The sequence below is a fragment of the Aspergillus nidulans genome, chromosome VI (genome assembly GCF_000011425.1).
Source record: "Aspergillus nidulans FGSC A4 chromosome VI".
Classification (NCBI taxonomy): domain Eukaryota; kingdom Fungi; phylum Ascomycota; class Eurotiomycetes; order Eurotiales; family Aspergillaceae; genus Aspergillus; species Aspergillus nidulans.
In genome coordinates, this window is record NC_066262.1 from 332,621 (window position 1) to 356,403 (window position 23,783).

Here is a 23,783-nt window from a genome sequence, read left to right on the forward strand (position 1 = left end):
ATCCGGGGGACTGACGTTTATCCAATGAATTCGATGATTTTTCCTATTGAAGATGAGTTTTTTAAAGACTGAAGCGTCTCGAAAGACTGAGAATAGATGGTATAACTCAAAGATCTCTACTATGGCCTTCAAGCACTATCCAGGTCATGTGACGCTCTGACACCGAAGGAAACCGTCAGATCCCAATCCGGCAGGTCCTCGCGGAAGGGATAACTTCCCGATAATCGGTTGGAGTACAGAAGCTGTGTCTCCAACTCTCGCTTTAAGCTGCCTTGGAGAAGTATGCAGTATGTTCAAGTGTTAATTTTGAGAAGCTGTCTACTACTCTGACTATCTATATAACATAAATGGCAGGTATTCATGACCCGTCGCGCCATTCAAGGTACGAGACCAGCTCGATTCTAGGCATTCATCCTTTGTCCCTTGACATCTGAATAGCATCACCGCATCATTGATCCTCAATCGAGCTATCATACTGCGACCTGCCGAGCGATTGGAGTCCACCTAATTCTATCGATGCATCCTATACCGGCCCCTGCAACCAGTTATGCTTGCAAAACCACCAAACAACGACCGCAACAGTGGCAACAAACAGTGCAACAGCGAGGCAGATAATACACCCCCAGAGCGCGCTCTTCCGTCGTTTCCGTCGTTGGCTCGCTAGCCAGTTATCTCTGCATGATTGAATACATTAGTCACGATACTGGACTGAAATCTTGCGTTAGCTGACGTACGATTGCTCTTTCTCCTCGGTTGTAGAACGGATTTCCTCATCGAGATGGACGGCCTGGGAGAAGCGCTGCCAGAAGAAAGGGTCCCGGACTAGAGCCATTCTGGAGGTATGTGGCCAGTCATTCGTCTTTGTTCAGGGTGTCGTCAAATTTGCTGAATGGACGATATGGATCACGCAGTGCGCCGGCGGGTTGTATAGATGCTGCGTGAGAGACTCAAGAAGCGCTTCGTATCGAGTAAGAACCAAGCTCAGAGATGGAGGTGAGTCGCGTCTGGGGAAGGAAGACAATCTAGATGAAGGGAGCGTGTAGTCGACACGATTCAGTAGTTGCTTGATAATGAGCTGCAAGTCACCAAACTGCACCACGCACCCATGTCTATCCCAGCCTCCGTCAGATGCGGATGAGCAAGACGCGCGCGCGATGGGGGCCTGGCATTATTATATAGACCTGCAGAGTCCGAGATGCCCCTACATTCCAGATATCAGGGCACAGTGGCGTGCACATTCTAGAGGTATCTCTGACCTTGAGGCGAGGAATCAGTTTCAGATTCCTACAATTACCCACTCCTGCAATGCAATGCACGTCACTTGCAGTGTGTCTCGGCGGTGTCTCACTAGAAGTGAGAAAGTCATGACTTGGGAATGCTTGGGTTGCTTATTACCTGACTTTACTTGACCATTGGTATACCTGATATGATACTTCTCTCCGTTCCAGTGGCGGCCGGGTGGTCACCCACAGAAACCAAGCATGCCACGATGCGACTTCTTGCAGGCTCACCATCACTATACGGTCATTCTTTCCAAACTCAAAAATATGGAAGGTAGTATTTATCCAATTCCATCATAAATCATCAATCATTATACCGCATTAGTAGACACATCTCTCTTCCCATAACCAGCCATAACATCGTGCATGAATCGTTATCATAAACAAAACCCGGTGTCCTACTTTAGGTTATCCTTTATACGACGCGAACCCAGACAGTTCTTAGACTGAGCACACCCGCCACTTAAATGCCCTTCATCTTCACCATCAGCCTGCTGCACACAGAATGGAGGCAGAGACTCAGTCCGCTTTGCATCTACGCAACATAGACCCTCCTCGGCCTCCTCACACTCCCACTAGCACTCCGCCGCGAATACGGATCATCCGCATAGACGGGGCTCCTGCGTCTCCGCCGTCGATGGTGCACAGTCGCCTCGTTAGTCGGGTACCCGGCTGGTGCGGTATAAAGCGGCGCGCCGGTCTTCTCGGCCTCATGAACCGCCTCGGTCGTCATGCATGAGCGCCACAGCCAAATTAGCAAAAGCGTACCGGCAATCGAGCCGATAACAATTCCAGCAATGGCCCCGCCGGAGAGAGAGCCAGAACAGTTGCAGCTTGTGTCAGAGTTCGATTGGCGCGGAGAGAGATGGTGTGAAGTGGATGAGGATGAGGATGAGGCGACGAGAGAGGAGATAAGCGAGGGGAGCGAGACTGGATGCGGAAGGGGAATTGGGGCCTGGATGTTCTCATGTTAGCTGTGGTCGCGGTCTTAGTACATAGTAAGCAGTTATTGGATTGAATGGGCAGTTATTGAAGGGTATGGGTACTAGGGAGAGCAACCGTGGTCAAGCAACCGTGGTTCAGCCGCGGGTCCAACGGTTCGCAGAGCAGACGTGGAACGACATGTGGAGGCCCGTCGCAAACCATGGATTCAAAAAAAAAAAAAGAGTATACATACCATATTGTTGACTTTGGTGATTTGCTGATTTTTTTGCTGATTCGATGGTGTATTAAACGGACTGCGACTTGGTTGCAGCTCAAGTCCCTTGCGGTTTCCTGCACCCTTCACAGCACTGTACGAAGTAGGGTAGTGTACACCTGCACCGTACTCGTATCTGCACGACACTCACAGACGCGAGAAAAGATAAACCGTCAAAATCGTGGGGCTGGTCCTGGCCCTGATATACGGGCGTTTCCAAGTACCCGCTCATACTGACGTCAGTGACCGACCAGGCCAGGGACTCCGCGTCGAGACACCGTTAACCAGCCTCCCGCGCCCCGCTCAGGATCGAAACCTGGATTGAACCAGAAAGATAGGCCGAGCTGATATTCATCATGGCGCGATTCGTAAGACGGATTCACGAGCCAATGGCTGTACCAGGATTTTGGTGCCGGTCGGGGCCGAGGTTGCTTCTGTTTCTGCGCCTGCTGCTTTCGCTTCCTCTTCTGGCTTCTCGCTTCCGGCTCTTCATCCGTCTAGTACTCATTCAGACGAGTTGAGTGAGCGACGGTTTCTCAATACGCGGGGTGGCCCTGACTGCGAGGCTGGGAGGCGTTGAATTGACTCTCGTCCCTTGCGTTGGTAGAGTTTCAGTCCATACGGGCCAGGCCAGGTCAGGTGCTCAGGAAATCGGTTCGGGGGCGTTCATTTCCAAAAAACGGTTTTCCGATAAATGACTGAGGCTTGACGAAGACGGTTCTTCTGCTTCTTCAGTCGATGGACGACAGTAGCAGCAAGTCTGCAGCGCGGTGGTCGGGATATTGGTACCGCGTATCATGTAGACGGGAGAGATACAGGATTGGAAAGACTAGTACCAAATAGAGTGCGCTAGATACACATCGAGAAGTTGAAATCATGGCCCAAAGTACGAAATATCGAGAAAGAAAAAGAAAGCGTAGCTATGCAAAAAACCCAGTAGGTGTCCTAACGCCCTCTAGCCGTATTCATGTCATGTCATCGTAAGTCGTAATGGTGAGAGGCGCCCGCCGGACACTCTCAAATCATGCATCATGCTCTTCGAGTAAAACCGGGCTGTTGTGTCAACACCAAATCCAGATCCGAACTCAAATTCCAAACCATGCAAACCAGGCAAACCGACACCTGCTCCCAGAGAATTGAAACCAAGGTAAGGTAATAAACAGGGCATAACGTTGTGTCTTTGCTGAATCGAAGCAGCAACCCAGCACCAGAGACGGACGCAATCCCTAGAATGTCAGTAATATAGATTTATGTTTTATCATCATCCTACCCCAGCCGATTCCCTATCGGATCGCTCAGTTATCGGTCATACATCGACGACCTTCTGCCGTATTCTGCTTCCAAGACACCGGGAGGAACGGGTCGTCCTTTGCCGTGCACCGCATGGCTCGACCAACCCGGCGGCTGGAAATCGCCTACAGAAGCGAACCGTGGCCGACGATACGTGACGCCACTGCCGCTTCCGCTCGGATTCGGAGTCTGGCTGCCCCGGTATCCGTTCCGTCGCGGGTCATCCATAACGTTTGCGTCGAGCTCGGGCGGGACCTGCATTGGCATCTGCTGGTGCACCATATATGCCGGGTTAGGCCCGGAACTGGCCACGTTCACGAAGCGCGGATGGATAGGGTGGATAGGAAGGGGGTGTGCATGGCCGTAGACAGGGCTCGTCGGGACGGTAGCGGACTCGCGGAAGACGGGCTCCGCGTAGCTAGGAGATGGCCCTGGGGTTCGCGACTGACGCACTTCGTCGATGTAGACTCTTGGTTGGCGCGGGCCGCGCCCGCTATCCGAGTCGTAGGGCCGGTTGGAGCTGAAATTGAACGCTTCCCGGTAGGCATACCGTCGCTGAGAGTCCGGGGAGAGTTCTCGGTGCGGTCGGCGAGAGTACGCTTCGTGGGAATGCCGGCGGGCATGTGGCGCGTGCGGCGGGGAGAGATTCCGATGGTGGCCGTATCGCGGCGAGATGGGTTCTTGAGTTGCAGTGCCAGAGTCCTCGGATGACGCATCTGAAGCGCTGTGTCCGTGGGCATACTCAGGGCTGGCAGGGCGGGAGTAGCTCTTGCGCTCGCGGCCTCGGCTTTTCGATGCATGCTTTGGCCATGCCGGCGGAGATGGTGCACGTGGGGAGGTGTAACCGCTTACAAACTCAGCTGAGCGATGAAGTAGGTTGGTCTGCGATTTGTGCGATGTTTTTGGGACGTCGGCACTTTGGCGTCGTTGATGGCGGCGGGTTGTCTGCGCCTCTGCGGGTACTGCGTAGCGGTGACTGGACGCTCGGGGGTGGTGATTTTGGGAAAACTCCTCCTCCTTATTTGGCGTCGGCGTCTCCTTCTGAGCGCACTTGCTATTGTACGGATCGGACTTCGGAGATGCGTCCATCAGGTTCTTCTTCCAGTAATCGAACTCAAACTTTTGGCTGACCGTCTCGTGCCACTGGATCATCTCTGGGTCTGGGCCCCCCGGGAACGCCTCGCGGGGAATCGTTTTCGGGAACAACGTGCCGTTAGGGCTGAAGATATCCCACCGCTCCACTGCATTTTGAAGATAAGAAACGTGCTCATCGGGGTCTAGTAGGAGTTGAATCGTCTGCCAGCGCACGAAACCGTGGGGCTGCAACGCAGGAATCGAAGGAGGTTTGTACGGATCGGACGAGGGCTGTATGCTATGAAAGCAACCAAGACGCTGGTAGATGAAGGAGAGAGCAGACGGTTTGGTTTCGAGGAAGAGGACGTCGTAATTGCCGCCGACTTTTCGATAGAACTGCGCCAGTCGTGCGGGGGTGAGGTCGGCGATGGGGAGGTTGTCAAACGTAGTCTGTCGCAATGTAAGCCTTCCCGTCTCCAACACGTGCAAGCAATCGATCCAGCACACTCACCATCAATTGAGCTATTCCCAGACACAGTTGCTCGAGCAGAGGCGACGGACTCTTGTCGGGGTTGATCAACGCACCCCAAAACTCCGCGTCATGATCGTAGGCGAAGGCCATGGTCGGACGAGCTTCAAGATACAGCGCAGGCATCTGACAGCAGCGACTGTCGCCTTGGTAGTTCGCGTAAAGGATGAATGACCAGGCAAGTCACCTCAGCGAGAGGCTGAGGATGATAATAAACAAGGCCGTTTTCTGGCATGACAGGCATCATTGTCTGGCGGTCAGGCACCCATCGGGGCTATTGTTGCTCCACTGCGGGGGAGCCCAACTGACAACTCAAGCCACAGCAACAAAGCGCTGAAGACTTTGAAAAGACGGCAGTCGCTTGATTGGGAGCATACAAGAGCCCAGGCTGCGCTCTTATGCATCTTGCCTATTCAGTTCTCTGTAGCCATTCATGAACCGGTTCGAGAAGTGGACGGTGCATACAACTGCACGGTTATCAGAACCTCTGGCTCATTGTATTCGCGCTGGCCGTACTATATCTATCGAACCCGATTGGATGTGGTATATAATGAATGATATCTAGCTAAACACTTGCCCGTCCACGGCTCTCGTACGGAACAATCACGACCAACGCTCCCGCTACTAAAAATAACATCCCACTCACGTATACCGGCAACGTGCTCTGCAGGTCTGTCATGAGAGCTACCACGGGCGCCAAAATCCCGCCCAGCCTGTTCGACGCGCTGACGAGCGCGTTGCCTGTTCCACGGTTTCTGCTCTCGAATATTTCCGGCGTGTAGGCGTACAACACGGCGTAGACAAGGCTGCTGCTGAAACCGTAGGCGCTGTTCCAGCCCAACAAGGCTGAGGAGGTGCTAGCGCTCGTCGACGCAAGGAGGCAGACCCCTGTCATTATTGTAGCAAGGGTAAGCGTGCCCTTGCGCCCCAATTGCGGCATCTCCACCATCACACCACCGACCAGACTGCCCGGGATCGATGCCACAGCGATGATCAGCGAGTTGCGATATGTTAAGTATGTAGAGCCATCCCCAAATTCTATACCGCGTTCGTGTTGGAGATATGGTAAAAAGGCGTTATATAAAGGGAAGCCAATGCCGATCAGTCCCCAGATGATGATCATGAGGGTCGTCGCCAGCCCCCGCCGTCTAGTGGAGAATAGAGATCTGATCTGGGTCATCGAGAAGGGCTCGAGGAAAAGCTTGAGTTGGTCGCGAGCGCTCAGTCCTTGCCGGTGATATTCCCCGCTTCTATACCCTGCTCCGCTGTCAGAGCAGTCGTGAAGCTCATCCGTGGTCAGATTGCACGTCTTGCCGTTACGTTTTGCTACCTCGTGGACAACGGCTACAGCATCATAGTGCTCCCCTTTGCCCATAAGGAACTTAGGAGACTCGAGAAGGGTAAACAAGAAGTAACGGGTAATGCTCATCAACAGAGCTAGCCCGCCCATGGCCGCGGTAAAATAGCGCCAGCCCATGTTGTCGGCTCTCGTGCAGCCGTCGGCAGAAGAGCAGGTGTGGCCACCAACAAGTGGCCATGCGACAAGGTTCGCCAACAGCTGGGCCAGAGCCCAGTTGACAGACAGGACAGTAAGTAAATATTGGTGCGACCCAGGCAGGAACTCTAGAAAGATGGCCGAATCCACAGGGAGGTTTCCTCCGACACCGATCGACCATAGCGCAGACAATATACATACCGCCGCAAAGCTGGAAGCCGCCGCTGCAGCCAGGCTGAACACGGCCGTGATCCCTATTGTCATGTTAAAAGCCACCCGCCGCCCGAAAATGTCGCAGCCGAACCCCCAAAATAACGCGCCTAGCAATAGACCGATGTTCTGTGCCAACAGCAGAATAGGTGGCTGTGAGACATCGAATTCATAAGTGACTGGAAGAAGTATAAGGGAGGTAACAATAGGCCACAGATTGTCGCAAGCCCATCCGAACCCGACCACTCCAAACAGCTGCCATTGGTATCGACCCATTCCAATTTCTTGAATCGCCCTGTTCAACACATTCACATTGAGTTTGTACGCGCCTGATGCGTCGAGGTCTGTACTGCGGTTCAGAGGAACAGTCTCATGGACAGGCACGAAATCGGGGCTCGAAGGCTCAAATTCGTCGTGGGCTGACATTTTGACGCAAATACAATACTTGGTGATCTGATGCTAATCATGGAGGGAACATGGCCGACGCGATCTGTTTAGATAATCTCCTTGGAACGAATTCACTATTAGCTTGACTGGCCATGTGGAAGAAAGTACTAGACAGGATTCAAGTGTTGCTAAACGATGTAGTATTGTTGCGTATAGTACAAATAGGTCAGGATCTACCTGTATCTTTCCCTACAAGCCATGCAATCGCTCAGTGGCGGTGGGCACGACACTGATGTTTGTGGTGAGATTTCCCATGCCCGTGGGAAGTCGCAGTCGTTGTGGCCGCCGAAACGGGATCGACGGAAGAGATGGCCGTGGAAGTCGCGGTGGGAGAGCTAGTCGCGGGACTGGCGACGAATTTGGCCTCAGCACTGGAAGATGCAGCGGGTACTTGACTTGAAGAGACTGAAGCTCCGGCAAGCGCGCTGTAGGGGGTGGCACCTGGGTAGAAGGAGGTTGGAATGGTGGGGATGGGGATCTCGCTATCAGTACCAAAGGCGGTCTCGAGGTCGGCGTCCATGCTGGGTGCGGAGTAACCAGAGGGCGCCGCCGAGGCGGTCAGAGTCGTGGTGAAGGTCGAGGTGCCGTCACCGTCTGCGAGACAGAATCCGTCGCCGAACGCGTTCTCACAGACATACGTCTGTTCATCTCCTGACTCGGTCCACATTGCAAAGTCCTCAACCGTAACGTCAGTGCAAGGTGCTCCGGATGCACACTTCACCTTGATCGGGCCTCGCTGGGATCCGTCTGCTTCGGTTCCCTTCCAGTTGCGAATTGTCACGTTCTTCAACTCAACACCGTCGCCTTCAATCGTGCTCATGCTGCTCCAGGCGCTATCGATGTCGAGCGAGTAGGCGTTTCCGTGACCTTTGCTGTCAGCTCTTGCTGCTCGTAGAGACTACAATTCGAGCCAACCTACCGATGAAGTTCTCCAGCACAAGGTTGGACACGGTCCCGCTGCCCCCGTTGCTCTTGACCATATACATCTGGTTCGATTTCCAGGTGTAGACGTTCCGGTACACAATGTCAGAAATATCAGTGTCGGTGCCTAGGGAGCCCATGGCACAGCCTCCACTCCAGTTGCAGTATATGTTCTCGACGAGGATGTTCTTGGAGGGGCTCTGCAAGCGATCAGACCGGGCGTCGAAGGGACTATGTTCTGCATGAATTACCTACCTTAACGGTGACGCATTCGTCTTTGTTTGTCACCTCGACCTGCCTTCGTTAGTCATGGAGACATCAAACGGGTATCAGACATAATCAGACGTACGTCGTGGATCCAGACGTTTGTGCTCCAAACGTCAATTCCATCCAGGCCGCCCATATTGCCACCGCGGATGGCCATGTTGTATACCTCTCCGTTGGAGCAGGTGTCCATGGAGAAGTGGAAGAGCGGCGAATCAACGAGGGCGACATCATGCACGGAAAAGTCCGACACGTCGTAGAGTCTGAGAATCCGTGGTCCGTCCGACGAGCCCTTGGCATGGAACTCGTATCCGTAGCCCTGGAATGCGCCCTTGGAGGTGCTGCTGAAGAACTCGAAGTCCGAGGTGTGTTCGATCATAATCATGTTCCCGCCGTCGGTGCCGGTGCGGTAGATGATACCGTCGAGCTGGATGGCACAGGCCTTTCCACCAGACAGTTTGACCCATGTCTCAATCGCGTAGTCGCCAGGAGGGATGTAGACAACCCCACCGTCGGCACATTCATCCCAGGCGGATGACAAGGCAGGGCCAATATCCGTAGACTTGTCCGCTACGGCGCCGTAATCGAGGACATTGCAGGTCTTGGTTTGGCTCTTGGAGCTGACCGATGTAAGAGGACCGACGCTGCCAGAGAGCTGACCCTTGACCAGCAAAGGGGCCAGAAAGAGCAAAAGGCGACTGACGTACATGATGCGATGCTTATACCGGGTCGACCGTCGGCACCGGCCATGTCGTCTTTCTTATATACAGCATCCTTTTCCTCTTACCATAGATTGGGGAAATTACTAAGGACGACTGTTTGAGCTTGAGAGCGGCCCGCCTGTCGGTGGCATGTTATTCCTCAAGAGTTGAGACGAGCTTCTCTAAAGCTTAATAGCTCCTCCATGGAGCTCAATCCGTCCAGCTTGCGTTGATATTATTGGCTGTTGGGCGCTATTTTGAAGCCGTCGGCTGCCGCAGTTCTGAGGTGGATTGATCTCCACTAGGTCTGTCGGTCTAGAAACGCGATTGCGCGTTTTAGGCCAACGGCCAAGCAAACAGGGCAGTTCCAAGGGTCAAGCGAAAGATCAAGGGTAGTGATGATACTACTGCCCTACAGACATAACGATCTACTACCTATGGGGACAGGACATGCTTAGCCGTCACAAAGCTGGAGCTGTATACGTGCCAAGCATGAAACACTCAGGCGCAGCACGAGCCGCTAAAGTTTGGCTCTGTTTTGCTTATATTGAACTTGATTAATCCTTTACTCAAGCAAGCTTGCGACGCATAGGACTTCCTTTTAACCGTACTGGAACTTTCTAGCCGAAACCGAGTATGAGACGATGATTACGACTGAACAATTTCTCGGCCGTGCTTACTTCTCCCTTGCCCTGGACAGTTTCTGAGACTCTATCAGAGTATAATGGATTCTCTAGGATTCCAATCTTGGCAGCGGAGCCCCAGGATGACGACTTAGGGTTGGTTGGGGAGAGCTCAATACAGCAAGCACAGCTACAGCGTCGGGGGCCTGCGAGCAAGGGCGTATTCGCACCTCTTACAGACGATTTCCGGTGATGCTCCAGATAGCTGAGCGGCGATGGCTGACCTTGCAGCATACGAACAGCTGGAATTTTGATCTGCTTGGTCGGTGATGATGCATACAGCTTGTGGATGCTTTGTAGAGCCGGGCAGTCCATTCTATGCCTCTTAAGTCCACCCGAACTCAGAGCAATGCGCGAGCAGCTTCAGCTTGGCCATGATCTATAGCCAAGCCTTTTTGAGGCGAGTTATCAGAATGAAGTGTCAAAGGCTTGCTGACCTCAGGCTTGCACAGTCCCTATCAGTTAAAGAAAGCATCTCCCCCACTGACCGTTCTTTTTGAGATGACACAGGCCCAACTCTTTTGCTGACCGTTGAACGACAGCGAGGCGGAGAACACTAAAGATCCCTGATCGTCTCTAATCTCTTGTCTATGGTCATGCGCACGCATCTGTCGTCCTTCAGGTGGTCCAAGGGCCCAGGCTTACCGGTTCGTATTCTGGAACTCTGCAGAACCATGCCCTGGCTGATCATTTCCTGTTCCTCACACAGCCTTGTTGAAAACAATTTGCATACTGATGTCAGCATTAGGTTTGCACCATAGCTTTCGGTGTCCGCTGGCGCCATTGGATAAAGCCGATCGCTGTTGGTTTTTGGGTTGTCTACTTTAGTAACCCCCCACTAGCCTAGCGGGGGATTCATCGTGGGAGAGACTGGATTTGGATCTCACGAACTCGCCTTTTACGTACGGCATACCGTTGGATCAACTTCAAAGCTCTAAAATTAAATCTTTTTCATTCTGTTTGCAATGAAAATGGCATCGCGGCGCCGAGCCTTACGGTGGACTCCACCCAAAGTCCCGTCTACCAAATTTTCACCGGGGACCACCCGAACTTGACCGAGCAGACGCCGGGCCTGATCCTGAGCCAGTTCCCGGCAGAGCAGCCGGGCAGAGCAGCCGACACAGTACGGCCATTGATTTGGATCGGTGTTTGAACTGGAGGGAATGAGCTTGGCTTGCGCCGAGAACGAACCTGCCCTTGAGCCCGTCCAACGTACGGAGTATAGCTAAACGGAGAGTATGGCTGTCGAGAACCATGATCAGGATCAGGACCACGAACTCTGCACAGGCACGCATGATGTGGGATGGAGAATGGTGGTGCGGAATTTTACGCCTTCGTACGCCACTTATGCCATATTTCTGAGACAGAAGTGCTAACATTGGCAGGTGGTTCTCTGTCATCATGGGCACCGGTATGGTGTCTACCCTCTTGAATACGCTGCCGTACAATGCGCGCTGGCTGTACTGGATCTCTATCGTCATATTTGCTTTGAATGTTCTTCTTTTCCTCATAGCATGTATCATCTCATTCCTCCGATATATCCTCTACCCGGAAATCTTCAGGGCCATGATCTCGCACCCAGTGCAGTCCATGTTCATCGGCACACTACCAATGGGCCTAGCGACTATCGTCAACATGTTCTGCTTTGTCTGCGTGCCTGCGTGGGGTGAATGGGCCACCAGTTTTGCCTGGACGATCTGGATCATCGATGCTGTGATCTCGGTGGTATCTGCATTATCGCTACCATTCTTGCTGTATGATCAACGCCAACAAGTAGCGGGCATGGCTAATCTATTCCAGGATGTCCGGGACCGACGAGATCCAGCTCTCCTCCATGACTGCCGTCTGGCTCGTCCCTATCGTCGGCTGCGTGGTCACGGCCTCCTCGGGAGCTGTGGTGGCTGATATCCTGCCGAATCCACAGCATGCCCTGTGGACGATCATCGTCAGCTATGTCCTCTGGGGCATTGGGCTGCCGCTGGCATTGATGGTCATGGTAATTTACCTGCAACGGCTGACACTGCACAAGATCCCACCAAAGGCCATGATCGTCAGCGTCTTTCTGCCTATAGGACCTTTTGGCTCGGGGGGATACGGGTAAGCCAGCCCAGCTGTCTCACACATTTGTAAAGTCCCAGTCTCACATATCTGTCTAGAGCTATGAAGCTAGGCAAGGCCGCTCAGACAATCTTCCCGCAGACGCACACTCTCGGAGACCTAGCTGGCTCCGCGTTCTACGTAATGGGCAGCTTGGTAGCGCTGATCCTGTGGGCGTTTGGCCTAGTGTGGCTTTTCTTTGCGTCTGCCTCTATTGTCCGGTGCAAGACGTTCCCGTTCAATATCGGCTGGTGGGGATTCACCTTCCCCATCGGCGCCTATGCGATGTGTACCTACCAGATCGGCATCGAGCTCCCCTCGGCATTTTTCCGGATTCTAGGGACGGTATGTCTTCTAGCCATTCTCTTAGCTGGCTTGGCTTTCTGGCTGTATTTCTAACGACGGTCATAGATTATCGCTCTCTGCGTGGTGGCTTTGTGGATTGTGGTCAGCGTAGGGACGTTGAAAGGAGTGGTCTCTGGACAGATGTTCCAGGCCCCATGTCTGGCCGATATGAGGCCGAAGGGGGATAACAAGGATGCTATTGTTAAAGCTGCGTAATGGCATGTTCTAATGAAGCGTTTTAGCATAGCGAGGGAGTATATTATAGAATATGTGTACATGCTTGAATATATCAGCGAGGTTAACATTTGGTAATTGTGATTTGTGTTCTTCATAGGTCTGGGGATCAGCTATAGATTGCCCGAACTATATTCCAGGATTCGATACGTTATTACAACAACACGTCGGCTGCTATATCCTTCGCCGCAGAGGTATCCCTGTTTGACTGCACTAGCTAGCTACCCGCTCCCGTACCCTGAGTAGTAGGACGATCTAAAGTCAAATCAATCGTGCAATCGTCAGCTATACCCCAAGAATCTCTCAGATATTCTACCCTCCTCATCTCTACCGTGACGATGTATGATTGGCTGGCATAGATGCTCACGTGATGCGGAGAGTACCAAAAAAATCGCAGGCAAAAAATCGCGAAAATCCCCAAGCCGAAATCCCAAAAGAAAATAATAAAATAAAATAAAAAACAACGGCGCCCATCGCCAGCGTCGGCAGTCCATCATCCATCTCGGCCGACCCCAGCTATCCAGATCCCAGCGGCCCCGTGGGACTTTCTTGCTCGTCGCTTTCCCAGCGACTTGACCTTCCCCAGCTGCTGCTCCCATTGCCAGCCGGTCGGGGTGAGCTGAGGTTTTCTCGCTCAGAGTCACTCTCCGCTGCGCCACCTGGCCTCTTCCGATTGCCGTAGCCAGGGTGCCTTATTGCCTGAGGCTACAGACGCGGTCACGGGACCTTACTCCTCACGGTGCTCTCTGATTCGCCATTGAGGCGTGTGTCAGTTGAGCTTCGTCTTTGGCAGCTATCGTCCAGAACGCGTTTCTTATGCGCGTCTCCGCGACGTCGCATCCATCTAAAACTCTTGAATACCAATCTGATCTTATCACTGCTGCTGCTGGTGGAGCTGGGGGGAGTGTCGGTTAGCTGGATTCATCCCCGCTAATCGTGGTTTGTTCCTCCGCTTTGCTTCGCATCGCATGCCTGGTCTAGCTGTGGGCCGATTCTGACTCCATCACCATGATGGATTATGGCGGCCACCAATACCACCAGCAACAGCAACCGCACCCTCACCCGCAGTCCCAGCAAAATGCCCATCTACAGCAACACCACGTGCAGTCGCCGGCCATTGGTGCTGCTGCCGCGCGGCAGTCGGCAAATGCCAATGCTAACGCTAACGCCAATGCCAACGCATTTGCCAGCAACAGCTCCCTGTATCGCTCCCAGTCGCAGGCCGACATGACGGGGCTTTCCCCGAGCGTGCGCAACATGACCACCTCGTCGCAGTCGCTGCTGGGCTTGCCAGCAGGAACGAGCTATGGCTCGTTCTCGGGCCAATTCCAGCCCACTAGTACGTCAAATCTGCTGTCCAGGAGTTCAGACTCGCTCGGGCAGCTGAGGAGCTCGTATGACTCTTTGCAGGGAGTCCAGAGGAATATGAATCCAGTGACGAATTACCGGCATACTTCACTGAACTCGCAAACGCTGTCACCGCATGCGCAGGGGCTGAGTACATCTCCACAGCAGTCGTTGGATCGGATGCAGCAGCTTCAGAGGCAATCGCCACATACGCAGTCGACTTCCGCTCCGTCTAATGCCTCGCCGATGCTCTCGCATTCCCAGAACCAGCAATATACGCAGTATCAGCAATCTTCGCCGTATCAGACACAGTCGGCTCAATATCAGCAGCCAGTGTCTCAATATCAGCAACCCCAAAAGACGCAACCAACTCAGTACCAACAGCCGCAGCAATATCGACAGCCGCAGCAGGCTCAGTATACGCCGCAGACGCAGAGCTCTCCTTACCTGCCTCAGACGCAGTACCCTCAGTATCCTTCGTCACAGCAGCCGCCATATCAGCAGCTACAGAACTACCAACAGCAGCAGAAGTCGGCCCAAGTACCACAATCGAGCCAGCAGAGCTATCCGCAGCAAACGCAAATACCGCAGACAAGCCAACAAAACTATCAACAAGCGTCGGCTCAGCGAGCACCGCAGACGAGCCCGGTACAGCAGGGATATCAGCAGAACTCGACGTCGGCCCAGCAAGCGCCACAGCTGAGTCAACAGAGTTATGCACCACAAGCCCAGAAGTCAGCGCAAGGACCGCAGGCGAGCCCGGTGAAACAGAGTTACCAGCAGCCGGGCCAGAAACCGTCACACGCAGGCCAACAGAGCTATCAGCATACAGCGCAAAGTTCAGCTCAGCAACTTCCACAGTCGAGCCAACAGAGCTTTCTGCTTAGTTCCGCCCAGGTACCACAGTCGAGTCAACAGAAGGGTTATCAGCAAGCGTCTACTCAGCAAGTACCGCAGTCTAGTCAGCCGAGTTATCCTCAGCAAGTAAATAAACCAGCGCAGCTACCACAGTTGAGCCAGCAACAGAGTTACCTGCCGGGACCGACTCAAGTGTCCCAATCAAGCCAGCAAAAAAGTTATCAGCAAGCAGGTCAGCAAGGACTGCAATCGAGCCAACAGAGCTATCCACAGCAGGCGCAGACATCTGCCCAAGCGCAGTCGAGCCCGCATGTACAACAGTATCAGCAACATGCGCAGAAATCCCATCATGTACTACATCCTCAGGCGCAGCAAGTGCAGCAAAATCAGAAAGCCGCTCGACCTTCTCAACCATCTCAGGCTCAGGCTAAGCCTTCACCATTGCAGTCGCAGCAAGCTCAGCAAGTGCAGGTTCAAGCTAACCACACTTCTGCATCAAATGCCCACCCAGCGCAAGCAAATCCTCAGCCTCAACGGGCGTCTCAACAGGTCCAGGCTCAGCAACCAGCTCAATCTCAAAAGACGTCTCAGCAGGCGCAGAATCAGCAAACCCTGCCAAACCAGGCTTACCAGCAATTCTATTCTCAGCATGCGCAACAAGCTCAGCGTTCACCGTACCAGACTCATATGCAGAATCCTCAGTATCCGTATACATACCAGCCTCAGTTTGCTCAACAGTACATGCAATCGCCACAATTACGGACTTCGCAGGCAACCCAGCAGCAGTACCAGTCACAGCAGTCCCAAACCTCTCAATCTCAGTCTCCGCAGCAATCAGTCATGCAGAAACAGCCAACAACCCAATTGCAGCAGGAGCAGCAACCGCGGTCACAAGCACAAGCGCAACCTCAGAAACCGCCTGCACAGACCAATCAATTAGCTTCAAAACCTCCCGCTAAAGAGCCAAAGAAGAAGAAAGCTAGCAAGAAGGAGGCCAAGCAGAAGCCTGCTGCGTCTCAAGCTGTATCTCAGACTGCGTCCCAACCTGCACCGCAAGCCAGGGCATCTCAAACTGCTGCGTCACAGGCGCCGCCACAGGCCAAGGGCTCTCAAGTCACCGCGCAGTCCTCAGCCTCTCAGCCGTACGCCTCCCAGACTTATGGTTCCCAAGCGCCGGCCTATCAATTCCACGCCCAAGCATCCCAACCATACGCACCACAAGCACACACTCAGCAAAATACTTTTCAAACTACTACCTCCCAAGCACATGCTGCCCCAACAAACTCTTTCCAAACTAACACGTCTCAATCACATGGCCAAGCTCATTCTTTCCAAGTTCCCGTTTCACAACCGCATGCCTCCCAGATGAACACCTTTCAGGCCACGCCTCAAGCAAATTCCCTGGGAGCTCAAGGCTCCCAACCTACGCAAATCCCTTCTCAGCCGTCAACCCAACCGAAAGTTGAATCGTTGTCTCAACAATCTCAACCGTCTCAGCAAGTCCAGCCTACAACCAACGGGAATGGACAGGCTTCGGGTACATTTATCACAGAAAACCCAACGCAGAAGAAGACCAAACCTGGAGACCCCAATCACACTCCCAGAAAGCGAGGCCGTCCGCGGAAGCAACCCGGCGAAGCAACAAAGCCGCGGAAACCGAAGAGACCCAGAAATCCGGATGGCACTGTTGACTTATCTGCAGCATTGCCTCCAAATCTAGCTGCCATCCCGGGGGTGGGTATTCCGTTTTCCATAGCTCCGAATCCGCCGCCTGCTCCTCCAGCTTCTACGGCGTCCAGCGCACCGCCGGCGCCTGTAATCGGACTGGATGGTAATCCGATTCCGCAGAAGCGCAAGCGTGGACGGCCTCGTAAGTCTGAGGCGGACGGGACGCCTCGTAAACCACGGCCACCGCGGGATCCAAACCGGCCGAAAGGGACTGGGCGGCCTCGTGGGCGACCCCGGAAGGTGGACGTGCTGGCAAGGAAGAAACTAGAAGAGGAGCAAGCAGCAGCCGCCGCCGCCGCCGCTCATGCTGCGGATCAAAATAGTCAGCCTGGAGCCGGCCAACCTGCAGCCACTCAAGCGCCACCCAGTCAAGCACAACATGGCCACATGCAAGCTGGGCACGTCCAAGTCAAAGTCAATCAAACTAGTCAGGGACAGCCAAGCAAAGGACAAGGACAAATCCACCAGTGGCAGGTCAATCAGGCCAACCAGAGCCACGTCAGCCAAGCACAAGCCAACCAAGCGCCAACGAATCGCGCACAAGTCACCCATCAAACTAGTCAAGGGCAGGCCACACAAGGGCAGGCCCAATGGCAGATTAGTCAAGGGAAATCTGGCTCGGGGCGAGAGCAAGTCGGTCAAGGACAATTTGGACAATCTGTGCAGGCACCGTCTGGACAGACCAATCAGTATGCGCAAGGGACTCACCCGGGACATGCACACCCTTCGCATGGCCATCCATCGCAAGCGCCCGTTCAGCCTCAGTCTCAAAATCAGGCTGCCAGACCTCAAGGCCAGCAGCAAATGCAGCCCCAGCAGCACGCTCGGCACACTCACGCGCAGCAAGCGCAGCCAATGCAGAATCAGTTGCGGGGGAGCCCCATGCAAAGCATGCAAGCTAGCCCGATGCAATCCATGCAGGCGAGTCCGCTGCAGAACCAGATAGGCCAGAGACAACCTGTGCAGCGGCCTCCTGTGCAGACATCGAGTCAACGACCTCAGTCGCACTTGCAAGCTCAGGTGAACGCCAAACCGCAGATGCAGGTCCAGCCACAAAAAGCGCAGCCTCAGATGCAGAACCACATGCAGGCCAAACCCGTTGTGCACGCTCAGACGACCAAGACTCAGGGGCAGACCCAGCAGGTACAGCAGGCACAGCAAGCCCAGGTTCAACAAGCGCCAGCCCAGGGTCAGCCGCAGAAGGCTCAGGTTCAGCAGCTGGCTCAGCCATTGCAGATGCAGCGACAGGCGCCGTCGCCGATGCAGACACCGGCGCAGCGGCCCCATCAACCGCACCTCTTGGGGCATGGCCAGTCGCAGTTGCATCACGCGCAGGCACAGCAGGGGCAGATCCAGGGGCAAGCCCAGACTCGGTCTCCGACTTCGCAAGCTCAGGCGCAGACGCACAATCTCGGCAAGGCACACCCTCACGCTCAACCAACTCAACAAGCTCATTCATCGTATCCCACTCACTCTACCCACTCCTCTCACTCTACCCACTCCTCTCACTCCGCCCAATCCGCCCAATCCGCATCGTACCCGCACTCGCACCCGTACCAACCACAATTCCAGGAGCAGATACCGCAGCTGCACATGCACTCGCAGCTCCACCACCTCAACCAGCAACATCCTGTCTACTCACAATTCTCGCAAAGACAACAGCAGCCATCGATGACGCTCAACCCGCAGACCGGGCAGAAGCGGCCGTCCTCGGTGCTGGACGACGATCCCCGGAAACGCGCGTATATCATGCCACATCAGCTCTAGCAGTCCTTTGTTTGGTGTTCTGAGATACCATGGCGCAACTCTCTCTGATTACGGTCTTTTCCTTGTTGCTTGGTTGTTTTGCTTGCTTCTAGCCGGATCTTGTTTGTTAATGCCTAATCCTGGGCTTCATTTTCTCTGTTCGGTTGTCAGGTCAGGTCTTGCATTTCTATTTATTTACATAATAATTAGCGCTAGCATTGACATATATAATCAACGCTCAATACCCAGTGGCCGTGAAAAGGCCCAGCTGCAACGTTCTCCTGTTCTAGTCGTCGTAGTAGCAGTGCCAACCGCTCTAAACCATTCACACCTTTCTTCCCTCTCATCCTTTCCAGCTCCAATCCCTAATTTGGTCCCGTTTCCATCGCCATTCCTACCACACTCTCTATATCCCCTCAGACGCCCCTTTACCCACTTGCCAACCTCATCAAGTAAGCCCAGATCAACACCCGTTCTCACCCCGTTCTCCTCAAACATCTTCACCAAACTCACCGTATCCACATTCCCCCTCGCCCCCGGCGCAAACGGGCACCCTCCCAGTCCAGCAACACTCCCGTCAAAGACCCTGACCCCAACTTCATACGCCGCCCACACATTCTCCAGTCCCCTACCCCGCGTATCGTGGAAATGGCACGCCAACCTGTCCACGGGAACTCCGTTCTCAAGAAGATACCTCAGTAACGAGGAAGTGAGACCCGGGGACCCCGATCCATCTGTGTCACTCAACGCAATTTCATCAGCCCCAGACTCAAGTAAGAATCTCGTACAGTGCAGCACAGCAGACGGATCCGTTGGTTCACGCGTGATTGGGTCAGTGAAGATACACGATATATACCCGCGGACTCGCGGGATTCCGGCTTTTTTTGCAGCGACCGTCACCTCGCGGGCTCGAAGAAGCCCGTCGTCAACAGAGCAATTGATGTTGCGATGGCTGAAGGGCGCGGTGGCGGAGATGAAGACGCATATGGATCTTATGGGTGGCCGGGGTGAGTGCGAGAGCAGGAGGGATAGCCCTTTGAGGTTGGGCAGGAGGATGGGAAGGCAGAAGCCCTCTCGCGGCTCAAGTTCCAGTTCAAATTCAGTCTCGGACTCGAAGCTAGACTCGCTTTGCTGGCTTGACTCTGACTCTGACTCTGAGTCTGACTCAGAAGCAGAGGCTGGCCCGCCGCCCCCGGACTGTGACAGCCGCCTGACAACCCGATGTCCAAGCACAGCCCTCCAATCCGCCAACTGCGGCACCACCTTTGGAGACACGACCGAGGCGATCTCGATCGTCTGTAGACCGGTGCCTGCTAGCCGGCGGATCAGGGCGACCTTGATCTCAGTGGGGATGAACTCGGGGATGTTCTGCAGGCCGTCGCGCGGGGAGACTTCGACGATATGGACCTGCGGTTCAATTTCTATCTCATCCTCATTTTTATGCTCATTTTCATTCTCATTTTCCTTCCGAAGCCCAGTCTCTGGCTCTGGCTTGGACTCATGGTAGAGGCGCATAATGACTTCGTACAATAGAGTGGGATAGCCAGGTTAGCGGGTGAGCGGGTTAGGGTTAGATACGATATATGTAGATAATCAGAGGATACTCTGCCCCTCAGCTCAAGTCAGAGCTCAAGTCAGTAAGCTTACAGTATAATATAGTACAATTAGATCTGATCGAAGTAGCAAAGATAAGAGGATAAGAGGGAAAATAGCCCGCGGGATAATAGTCCGCAGTCAGTCTGAATCGGGCCGAGGCTGAGCAGTGACGGCGATGACGACATGTATGGAATGTATGGAGCGTATGGAGTGTAAGGGTCATGGAAAGCGCGAGTTCGAGAAGCCGGGAGAAGAACCTCTGCCGGTATCATACGTCGACGCGGATTGTCCTGGCTATGACGGGCAGTGAGAGTGACCCAGCTGGTCGTCTAAAGATTGGCTGCCACATTGGCTGCCACTGCCATGGTACTGTACCGGTACGGTATTGTTACCGTTACAATTGTACCCACACCGTATCCATATCGTATGGATACCATACGCCGGTTGTATGCGGACCGTATTCGTCTGTCCGTTTTTCGTACCTACCGTACCTCCCGTGTCTACCCTTCGTATCTTCATACCTCCCGTAAAAATGCCCGATCTGTTTGTCTGACGTGAGAGTGAGGCTGCACTACACTACGCTGCAACTGGGGTTGGGCTGGCCGGAGAATAAATACAGCAATACAGAAGATATAAAAAGAAGGATCGAAGAAGGACATACTCTGGCCTGTATTATTGTCCTAAAAACGCTCATTGATCAATTGAGCGCCCGTTGCCTGTAAAACTGGAGCAACCCTGAGAAAGTAGGGCTTGCTAGGGCTGCGGGGGAGCCCGTTCCCCAGCAGCCGGTTCGTCCTAGAGAGGTTTGAGCACTCCCTTCCAGAGGTAATCGAGGTCAGCAATTCCGTCAATCAGGTGCAGATGCAGGAGACAGCAAATCAAGGTCGCTGCATTAGATGAGCTAGATGAGTGTGCATTGTCTTGTGCTGTCTTGTGCTCGGAAGGGTCGGAACTCCGCACTTCACCATGACGGAACGCCTTCTCTTTCGAGTTAATCTCTTAATCTATTTCTCCCTAAACCTAGGCACCCAAGCACGCTTTGAGCTGACTTGGCCTGTTATCAAGCTGGACTCCCCAACCGATTCCCCGCTTGCTTGGCTGTGGGGACTGCAGCTGACGAGCCATGCAGGCTTCTGCGACTGTTGTTATTATTATGACTATGATTATTATTATTTAAACATCGGCAATCCCCCCAGTTCTCTCCACCCTGTTGCCTACCCAAACGAGTCCTCTGACTAGAGATATCTCTAGATATCCAAGCCTTCAGAGACCATGCACGGCCTTGTCGCCGCCCTGCTCTGCGGGCTGGCTGTCGCAGCGCCCAGCTGCCCAGCGCCCGCACCATCGCTGGGCACGCTGCAAACGCTCAAGTACAACTACCTGAGCGCCCAGAACAACGGCACATCGGCGGTGCTGGTCCACGACCAGCTCAGCAACGCTGCTGCCCAGACTCGCTGCGCTGCCATTGGGGAGTCGCTCTACCCCTTCGCGTCTGCGCCCGCCGCCAACCGCACTGAGCTGGCGCATCAGTTTGACTACCTGGTCTATGCCCAGGACCTGCGCCGCGACCAAGACGTCTGGGTGGCCGGCGCAGATGCAGGAAAAGGAGGAAAAGGAGGAGACTGCCAGGCGTATTCGCCCAGCCAGAGAGAGGTCGTGTCTGTCCCCTGCGACCGCCGACTGCCGGCGCTGTGCACTGCCAATGTGCCCCCGACTCGGGATATCGACCGGACTGTCGTGCCCTCGTCCAAGGTCACCGTTTCGACCGCGGGTTACACACTGACCGGCTACCGCGATGCGCGGTCCTTCCGGTTCCTCGGCATCCCGTTCGCCGACCCCCCTGTTGGTGAGCTGCGTCTTGCGCCTCCGCGGGAGTACTCTGGCCCTAAACGCATCGACGCCACCAGACTCGGCGCCTCATGTATCCAGTCGGTCTCTGGCTTTGGCGCGTCGCGCGACATCTCCGAGGACTGCCTGTACTTGAACGTCTTCACGCCAATCGTGCCCGAGCGGCCCGGCATAGTGCGCAAGCCCGTCGCGGTCTACTTCTACGGTGGCGCCTTCACCAGCGGTACCGCGTCGATCATCGACTACGACGGCGGCAATTTCGCCAGTCGCAACGATCTCGTCGTCGTCACCGTCAATTACCGTCTCGGCGCGCTCGGCTGGCTAGCCACGGGTAACCTGACCACCGGCAGCTACGGCACCCGAGACCAGATCCTCGCCCTCCGCTGGGTGCAGGCGAATATCGCAGCTTTTGGCGGCGACCCCAGCCACGTCACCATCTTTGGCCAGTCGGCTGGCGGCCAGAGCGTCGTCGCCCTGCTCTCCTCGACCGCCGCCCGCGGTCTCTTCTCCGGCGCCCTCATCCAGTCCGCTCCTGTCGACCTTCCCTGGTACACCCGGCAAGTCTACAGTGAATTGGTCGTCCCCCACGTCGCGCAAGCTGTGGGCTGCGGTAACGCGACGACTGAGTCCGAGTCTGCGCTGCTCCGCTGCTTGCGCAGTCTGCCGGCGACATCCTTCCTCGACAACTCGACGGCCTTTGAAGCCGCCACATCGGCAATCGCAACCGACGTCGCCGACTCCTACCTGCATGTCTCGCAGCTCCTCGCCTCGATTGAACCCTTTATGCCCATGGTCGACGACTCCGACTCGGCTTCGGGCGTCATCGACAACCAATTCCACCGCTTGGTCTCGGAAAACACTCTCCCCAACCGCGTCCCGACCTTCTTCACGACGACGCCGGACGAAGCAGCCCTGTACGTGAACCGGCTGGTGCCCGAACTCGGATCGGCGCAATCCGGCCTCAACACCCTGCTCGGTCTTGCTTACCCGCCCCCCCTCGCCTCTGCGCTCATCAATGCAACCGCATTCCCTACAGACACAAAGCAGCCAGATTCTGTCCGTATCGAGGGCGCCTCCGCTCTTACCCACAGTGAATGGTCGTGTCCTCTCGCGCACCTCCTCCGGGTCGCCGTCCCGGGCACATTTCCGACCCTGTACAGCGCACAGATCACTGACGGGCATGCGCAGAGCAACGGCTCGACACCGGATATTTGCAAGCCGAACGCCATCTACAATGCGACCTGCCACTCAAACGATGTTCTGCCGGCGTGGGGAACGCTGAATTCCAAGACGATTGACGTACTGCCGTACTACGGGCTCGCTGACCTGAAACACAGTCAGTTTTTGAATGATATCTTTGGTTCCTTTTTCAGGTCATATGACCCGAATCCGGATCTTGATATGCTCCGTCTGCGCGGGAGCGCGTATGAACATACCCTCAATGTATTCGGAGCCGGGTACAAGATCGATGAGTATACTCCTGCCGAAAAGACCGTGCCTTTGCTGGGACGCCTTCCTGGCCGGACGGCCAATCCGGGGGTTACGGAGCAGTGTGACGTTTTCGAGGCGTATGGGTATACCTTTGAGAACGCCGTCTTTACGGAGGCTTGATTCACTGAAGAGGGAGGTTGGTTTGGTGTTTTAGAGTCGTAGGGGGCTGGATATAATGAAGTCATGGTATATACATATACGGTCTGCGTTAGTAGATATCCAATAATGCATAAAGAGATTAATTGATACCACTCCGTGCAAAGTGTGCAGGAATATAGGACCATATTCTGTATATTTGTTCATAATCTAGCAGAATCCATGTTGAGAGTCAGGGTCGTTATCAGTAGCTTTACTGACTTGATAGGGAGGAGTACGGAGTTTTCTTGTAGGTCCCAGCCCTA

General features: G+C 54.4%; 10 protein-coding genes across 10 annotated transcripts, besides 1 other annotated feature; 5 read left to right on the forward strand and 5 right to left on the reverse strand.

Moving 5' to 3' along the window:
- Positions 1-23,783: part of a sequence feature (contig 1.169 1..351151(-1)) that runs on past both edges of the window.
- ANIA_09137 (uncharacterized protein) lies at positions 129-832 on the reverse strand (the record flags this gene model as incomplete). The annotated part of the gene is made up of 3 exons (XM_677314.1): positions 129-267; positions 594-674; positions 735-832. 3 exons carry the CDS (start codon positions 830-832, stop codon positions 129-131), a joined length of 318 nt encoding a protein of 105 aa, XP_682406.1.
- Positions 2,012-2,329, forward strand: ANIA_11641 (uncharacterized protein; the record flags this gene model as incomplete). Its single annotated transcript, XM_050612412.1, has 2 exons — positions 2,012-2,249; positions 2,307-2,329. 2 exons carry the CDS (start codon positions 2,012-2,014, stop codon positions 2,327-2,329), a joined length of 261 nt encoding a protein of 86 aa, XP_050468337.1.
- Positions 3,355-3,708, forward strand: ANIA_09136 (uncharacterized protein; the record flags this gene model as incomplete). Its single annotated transcript, XM_050612413.1, has 3 exons — positions 3,355-3,458; positions 3,556-3,625; positions 3,676-3,708. 3 exons carry the CDS (start codon positions 3,355-3,357, stop codon positions 3,706-3,708), a joined length of 207 nt encoding a protein of 68 aa, XP_050468338.1.
- On the reverse strand, positions 3,778-5,497 carry ANIA_11178 (uncharacterized protein; the record flags this gene model as incomplete). The annotated part of the gene is made up of 2 exons (XM_677312.2): positions 3,778-5,292; positions 5,354-5,497. The coding sequence occupies 2 exons, from the start codon at positions 5,495-5,497 to the stop codon at positions 3,778-3,780; spliced, it is 1,659 nt and encodes a 552-aa protein (XP_682404.2).
- ANIA_11167 (putative sugar transporter) lies at positions 5,937-7,552 on the reverse strand (the record flags this gene model as incomplete). Its single annotated transcript, XM_050612414.1, has 1 exon — positions 5,937-7,552. Exon 1 carries the CDS (start codon positions 7,500-7,502, stop codon positions 5,937-5,939), a length of 1,566 nt encoding a protein of 521 aa, XP_050468339.1. The 5' UTR covers positions 7,503-7,552.
- Positions 7,732-9,417, reverse strand: rhgB (protein rhgA; the record flags this gene model as incomplete). Its single annotated transcript, XM_677311.1, has 3 exons — positions 7,732-8,408; positions 8,443-8,695; positions 8,794-9,417. 3 exons carry the CDS (start codon positions 9,415-9,417, stop codon positions 7,732-7,734), a joined length of 1,554 nt encoding a protein of 517 aa, XP_682403.1.
- On the forward strand, positions 11,494-12,750 carry ANIA_09133 (TDT family transporter; the record flags this gene model as incomplete). Its single annotated transcript, XM_677310.1, has 4 exons — positions 11,494-11,846; positions 11,893-12,189; positions 12,249-12,534; positions 12,601-12,750. 4 exons carry the CDS (start codon positions 11,494-11,496, stop codon positions 12,748-12,750), a joined length of 1,086 nt encoding a protein of 361 aa, XP_682402.1.
- On the forward strand, positions 13,777-18,468 carry ANIA_09132 (uncharacterized protein; the record flags this gene model as incomplete). The annotated part of the gene is made up of 1 exon (XM_677309.1): positions 13,777-18,468. The coding sequence occupies one exon, from the start codon at positions 13,777-13,779 to the stop codon at positions 18,466-18,468; it is 4,692 nt and encodes a 1,563-aa protein (XP_682401.1).
- ANIA_09131 (hydroxymethylglutaryl-CoA lyase) lies at positions 18,686-19,962 on the reverse strand (the record flags this gene model as incomplete). The annotated part of the gene is made up of 2 exons (XM_677308.1): positions 18,686-18,728; positions 18,779-19,962. The coding sequence occupies 2 exons, from the start codon at positions 19,960-19,962 to the stop codon at positions 18,686-18,688; spliced, it is 1,227 nt and encodes a 408-aa protein (XP_682400.1).
- Positions 21,316-23,502, forward strand: ANIA_09130 (putative cholinesterase; the record flags this gene model as incomplete). Its single annotated transcript, XM_677307.1, has 1 exon — positions 21,316-23,502. One exon carries the CDS (start codon positions 21,316-21,318, stop codon positions 23,500-23,502), a length of 2,187 nt encoding a protein of 728 aa, XP_682399.1.